The sequence below is a fragment of the Psittacula echo genome (assembly GCF_963264785.1).
Source record: "Psittacula echo genome assembly, chromosome: 1".
In the NCBI taxonomy this organism is placed as follows: Eukaryota; Metazoa; Chordata; class Aves; order Psittaciformes; family Psittacidae; genus Psittacula; species Psittacula echo.
The window spans coordinates 152,346,073-152,352,613 of record NC_137735.1 but is presented as its reverse complement, the minus strand read 5'-3'; the positions used below and the strand labels follow the sequence as shown (position 1 = coordinate 152,352,613).

At 49.3% G+C, this 6,541-nt stretch overlaps 1 protein-coding gene across 1 annotated transcript; it reads left to right on the top strand.

The window, feature by feature from the left end:
* Positions 1-775: 775 nt before the first annotated feature.
* AVPR1A (arginine vasopressin receptor 1A) lies at positions 776-3,852 on the top strand (the record flags this gene model as incomplete). The annotated part of the gene is made up of 2 exons (XM_080636772.1): positions 776-1,781; positions 3,569-3,852. 2 exons carry the CDS (start codon positions 776-778, stop codon positions 3,850-3,852), a joined length of 1,290 nt encoding a protein of 429 aa, XP_080492898.1.
* Positions 3,853-6,541: the final 2,689 nt, after the last annotated feature.

The window sequence follows — 6,541 nt, the reverse complement described above, 5'->3', positions numbered from 1 at the left end:
CTTGCAGAAACATATGGTTTAGACCTAAATGCTAACGTCTGGATGACATTTACTGTCCTTGGTGAAATCTTGAAACCTTTACAAATGTGAGTTTTAGCGGGTGCTTTCAGACTCTCTGCTGTTTCTAATAATCATCCACTTTGCTGGGGTTTATCCCAGCATGACTGTGAAATGTCACAGGCTCAGATGGGATCTGTCAGCGTCAAACCTGCACTTCTTACCAATCAGCTCCGGGTAGAAGCGGGCTCGGCGGCTCTGGACCCATACTGACAGACTTCCAACTACCCCGCTTGGTTACCGCAACACTTCCATTCTCAATTAGACTTTTAAGTGCTGCATTAACTGCCCGTGAGGGAGCTCTTCGGCAGCGACGTTTCGGCCCCACATCTCCTCCCGCTGCCCCTTGTCGCTGGGCTCAGCGGAGGCACGGCAGGGATAGGGGGTGGCGGATCCCGCTGCCCTCGCAGCAGCACGTTTTGGGCGGAGCGGACCCTGTCCCTCAGCGGGGCGCCACGGGACAGGGGCGGGCGGGCGCGGGGCTCGGACGGGGCAGCGGCGACGGGGGAAGGAGGGAAGGAGGGGGCTGGCGTTAGGCGCCGGGCAGCCACTGGCAGGGAGCTCCCCCCTCGCCTCGCCTCGCCTCGCCTCCCGCGGCGGGGGGATAAAGGCACCTGGCCCGGTGCTCCGCGCCGCCGGAGCGGGCAGGCGGCGGGCAGCGGCGGCAGCCCAGAGGGCTTGCGGCGGTCGGGCCGGGCCCCGCCGCGCAGCCCCCTCCATGCGACTCGCCGGGGGCTCCGGCCCGCCCCGGGCGGCGCCCTCTCCAGGGAACAGCAGCCGGTGGCGGGCGGTGGAGCCCGGTGGCGGCGGCAGCAGCCCCAGCCCCGAGGCGTGGTCGGGGTCGCCCAACGGCAGCCTGGGTGGCTGGGACCCCTTCGGACGGGACGAGGAGCTGGCTAAGCTGGAGATCGCCGTGCTGGCCGTCACCTTCGCCGTGGCGGTGGTGGGCAACGGCAGCGTGCTGCTGGCCCTGCGGCGCACGCCCCGCAAGGCGTCCCGCATGCACCTCTTCATCCGCCACCTCAGCCTGGCAGACCTGGTGGTGGCCTTCTTCCAGGTGCTGCCCCAGCTCTGCTGGGAAGTGACCCACCGCTTCCACGGCCCCGACGGGCTCTGCCGCGTCGTCAAGCACCTGCAGGTCTTCGGCATGTTCGCCTCGGCGTACATGCTGGTGGCCATGACCGCAGATCGCTACATCGCCGTCTGCCACCCGCTGAAGACGCTGCAGCAGCCCACCAAGCGCTCCTACGGGATGATCGCGGCAGCCTGGGCGCTCAGCCTGCTGCTCAGCACCCCGCAGTACTTCATCTTCTCCCTCAGTGAGGTGGAGCGCGGCTCGCAGGTGTACGACTGCTGGGCGCACTTCATCATGCCCTGGGGGCCCCGCGCCTACATCACCTGGATCACCGGCGGCATCTTCGTCGCGCCCGTCCTCATCCTCGTCACCTGCTACAGCTTCATCTGCTACCGCATCTGGCGCAACGTCAGGGGCAAGACGCGCCCCGGGGAGGCAGCGGCGGGCTGCGGGCGGCGGCCGGGCGGCGGCGGCCCTCGGCGGGGGCTGCTGCTCGCCCCTTGTGTCAGCAGCGTCAAGACCATCTCCCGCGCCAAGATCCGTACCGTAAAGATGACCTTCGTCATTGTCTCGGCGTACGTCGTCTGCTGGGCGCCCTTCTTCACCATCCAGATGTGGTCTGTCTGGGACCAGCACTTCCCCTGGGTCGGTAGGTGACGGGGAGGCCCCGGCGGGCACCGGGAGGGCACGCCGCTGGCTTCCGCCGGCCGCACTCCGCGCCTTGGGGTCCTCCGGAGGCACAGCCGGCTTCCCCGGGGCGGTGCGTGGTCCTGAGCCGAGCGCGGAGGGGATGCGGCGCGGACGCCGGGGCCGTCCAGCTGAATGGGCCTCTCTATATCCCCCCCGGGGACTAGCAGCCAAACGCCCTCACCCCCGCAGGCTCCTTCGGGGCCGAGGTGAGCCCCGGACTGCCGCGCCGGCCCCGCTGGCACTCCCGGACGGGACGGCTCCCGCGAGCGGCTGCGCGGAGGCAACGGCGCCCGGCTCGACCGGCCCTGGGGGCAGCCGGAGCGGGACGGCTGCTGGTGGCAGCCGGGGACCGGAGCTGGGCAGCAGCCGCTACCCTCTCACCCAGAGCGAAAGGAGCGGGTGGGAACTGAATTCCCTGCCGTGATAATTTGACCTAGAAACATTTTCTTCCGTGTGAAGATGCCGGTTAATAAAACTTCATAAGCGTTATGTGCTGTTATTAAAGCATACACACTTACATGTCTTGAGTAATTATACAAGCAGGGAATTTACTAAGCCATCTTTCCTGTAACTGCCTTGCATGTGCGCACTCTGCTGTCTAATAACATGGCTGAGTGCACCCTGAACCCTTCCTCCCAATAGGGCAGCTGCCCCTGAGCAGCTTCCTTAGCCAGCCACCAGTTTTCATGGAACAGTGGCAATTCAGTATTGCGGAGATACCTGTCCCACTGTTAAATCTGTCTGAAAATAATCGGTGAGTTTAAAAGTTACTACATAGGGAATGGCAGGCAACATAGGAACCTATCCCCTGCTTGCTCATGAGAAAGCAGCAGATAAAAATGTTAGAATTCATAATATCTGGATTATTTTAATGTCCCCAAATTATCACTTACTGTAGTGTAGCATTGATTTCCCCTAACACGGGAGTGAAGTCAAGCCTACAATGAAGGTCTCTACAGAGGAAAAAGGCTTGCAGTAGAAAAACAGATTTTTTTCTTTTACTTCAAAAGAAATGCAAACCTAATTGCACAGATGGGTATTTGGTAGGTTTGTTTGAAGAGATTTTTTAAATCCACAGGACTGCGTAACACAGCAATTAAGCTTCACTGGACATTCAATATTTACAAAGAAAGATCACTAATAATTGCTTAGACTAAATATATATTTAAAGTCTCTGATAATTTAGCTAGTTATTGAAGGTAGGAGACTGTAACTGTTCTATGGCATAGTGCTTATTTCCATTTTTCCCTTAAGTAAAATCTGTTCAATCTCTGAAATCAGATTTGATTCACAAGCCAGTAGTTACTTGAGCATCCAACACTTTTCAGCAAGCAAATTCAGTGTTTTTGAAAGCAGTGGGAAACTTGCCATTGCCTCCCGAGGTAGTCAGTTTTTAAAACCAAGGTCTGGATAAAAACTTCAGTATTTAAAACATGAGCTTATCAACACATGGATAAACATCAGCAGAAATGGGACTGAATCATTGTTTTTGGATCGATTGTTCCATATCTTCTTCTGTCATAGCTCTTTGAAGTCTGTTTAGACAAATTCCTGTTGACTTCAGTGGAAGCCTTACATAAAAAAGAACTTCCCTGCTTATGTCCTTATTATTCATTTCAAATGCTGCTGCTCAATTTTGAGAATTAGAATTATTCAGGAAAATAAATCCAGCAGTTAGTAAAGTGATTGACTGAATGGTACGAATGTTCTTTTGATGATTAAACCACTTTTCCCCCTGCTCCCTAGATTCTGAAAACACTGCAACTACCGTGACGGCCCTGTTAGCCAGCCTGAACAGTTGCTGTAACCCATGGATCTACATGTTCTTCAGCGGGCATCTCCTGCAAGACTGCATCCAGAGCTTCCCTTGCTGCCAAAAAATAAAGCAAAAGCTGAGTAAAGAAGATTCAAACAGCAACAGTAGGCGACAGACCTCCTTTACCAACAACAGAAGCCCGACCCACAGCCTGAACACCTGGAGAGAGTCACCCTATTCCAAATCCACCAGCTTCATCCCCATCCCTACATGAGACAGGCCGCAGGGGAGGCAGGGCTTGCAGTCCCCTGGCAGTGCTTGGGAAGGCTACTGCATAGCACTTGACACTGGTCAGGGTCACCAGTCATGGTAACAAGGAATGACTGAGATGGCCGTAAGACAAAATGTGCCGTATTGCTCAATAAGCAGTTCTGCAGCATATAATTATTTTCTGTAAGGTGTTTAGGACTTGGGCAACTGGTAAGAAGGTGTTGCAACAATAAAGCAATTATTTTTCTAAATAGAATTTATTACTTTTTTGTTGTTGTTTCTAAAATATTAAGTGCATTGTTTGCTGCTTGTTCAAAGCAGTAAAAATAGTGGAGTTGGCATGTGTTGGGGTAACTCCACTCGCTAGTGTTAATGCTTAAAATGCTCCTCATGATTGATGAAGACACAGGGGAAGAAGATGATATAAGCAAGGTCACAATTTAGTCTAAAACACAAAAAGTAAAGAATTGGAAAAAAGTCCTGACTCTCCAGATGAGCATGGTTAGACAGGAGCTGAGTTACTGGGAATTTAATTGATCATAGTGCTCTTGGAAAGGTCTAGTAATTCTCAGTTAGTAAAATTTAATAGCTCTTGTGAAGGCAAGTCCTTCACTGCATCGATGTGTGGATGTGTATTGTGGAGTTTCATTTTTAGGGTGACATTTCATCTCCCCTTCATGTTGGTAGCAGTCATACAGCATATTTGGGGGTGGGGGGGTGGGGGGTGTTGTACCTACCTTGATTTTTTAAAACTAATTTTAAAAGAAATTAGTGATAAAGAAGTATGATAATCTGTGACTATCTCAACATCGCTACAAACAGCTATGCCAAGACTGTGTCTACCAGAACCACTGGCTTTTTGGGTAGGAATCACATGTACTCTTTGTCACTAAGACAGGTAGGATCAAGCCGCATTTGGTTGTCAAGCAAATGAATTCAGGAGAATGTGGCCACTTGGTAAGAACTGAAGAATCAGGATATTCCAGAACACAAATCTGAGAATCAAACTTTGCAGTCTTCTGGAAATATGCAAAAATTGTCAATGTTGTTGGTTTGTTGTGGGGTGTTTTTTTTTTGCAGATCATGACAATATAGTCCTCAAAATTGTCAGTAAACTGCAATAAAAAGTCATCACAACACATTTGCTAGTTCTAAAGCGTTCAAGGTGTGCTTGTTTTCACTACAGTGCATGACAAGTCAAATGTAGTTTCTACAGCTTGTAAATATTCCTGTTATGTCTTTCCATGGAGTCTGTCTTTTACCTGGAGATTGGGTTTTGGAGATCCATGACTAAGCTTTGCAGTGGCTTTAGAGCCCTAAGGGTTGTTTGGGAAGTACAGCCGCATGTCTGCTCCATTCTCCTGAGCTCTCTGGGTCCTGAAATCCAGGTATCCCCTGGCACAGCACAGGACCTCTGATGCAAACCCATCAGGCTCACTTGAGCAGTTGTGCACTTGCATGGCTGTGCAACATGTATGCTTATGTTTGCAAGGAGGAACCTCAGCAGCAGGTTCCTCTCTTTCCCACCAAAACCAGACAAACAAGATCGCTTTTCTCATTGCTTTAGGAGAGAAAAAACCTGGGCTGCAACTGTGGCTTTCACTGAGGATGGTGCTGTTACCATGCCTGTTGCATAACAGTAGCAGAAATAGAGCTGGATTCAGGGTAAGAGCATATTCAACCTGTTGTCCACTCCAGAAGCTTCCAGACATATCACTGACTGTTCCAGGGAAAGAATAAGGAAGATTATAACTAGCCCTCCCTTACCCATACATTTAGATGTTGTTGTCACTAAAGAAAATCTTAGCTCTTCTCTCTACATATCCTGTTATCATATTCTGCTTTTTAAGAGGGAAGTTTGGTCTAATGCTTTGTTGTTCTTCAAAATACTAGAACCCAAAAGACAGCATGGTGGAATGGCTTGTATTCAATAGACTACCTTTTTGACCACCTTTAGCACACAGATATGACTACAGCTCTCATCAGTTCTGGGTGAAGGTTTGTGAACCTAATTTTTTAATCCCAAAACATGCATGCAGTGTAGTTGCTTGTGTGTGTGTGTGTATATTTGTGCACATTATATGTACTGCATATATTTTGCAAGTAGGTAATTCACAGTTACTGAAACTGCAAATGTTTCAAGTTAAATACACTACCCTTTGCCTAGTGTTCTATCTGTGTTACTACTTTCTTTGTGCATAAAATATATATTAAGAGGCAATTTGAATTGGCTGTACTAACAGAATTTTCATGTTTGTGAAACTGAGTTATTTTTCTATTATACTTTATATTCAAACAGAGAAGATGATGAGAAAACATATGTAGAATAATGTTGATAATAAAACTAAGCTGGGTAATGAGCAATCTATAGAAAAACAAACTCAAAATTAGAATTTTCTGTTTCTTCCAAATATGTTGCAAAATCCAGGCTTACACTTGGGGCTTGTCAGTGTAAACGTACCCTGTGAGTGCTCTACAGTTTCTGTAATTAAACTGACAACACCATTTAGCAGTATTTGGATTCCAGGATTTTTTGTAAATGCAAGTTTTGTTTTTTCCCATAATTGTGAAATTGGAAGATACACCCATAGTTTTTAATTGTGCATCTGTGAAAATGTGTTTTGTTCCTTTTTTTAAAGCTCCTTTTTGGTTATCATGAAGACACACCAATGAAAACAGAATGAAACAAGAAA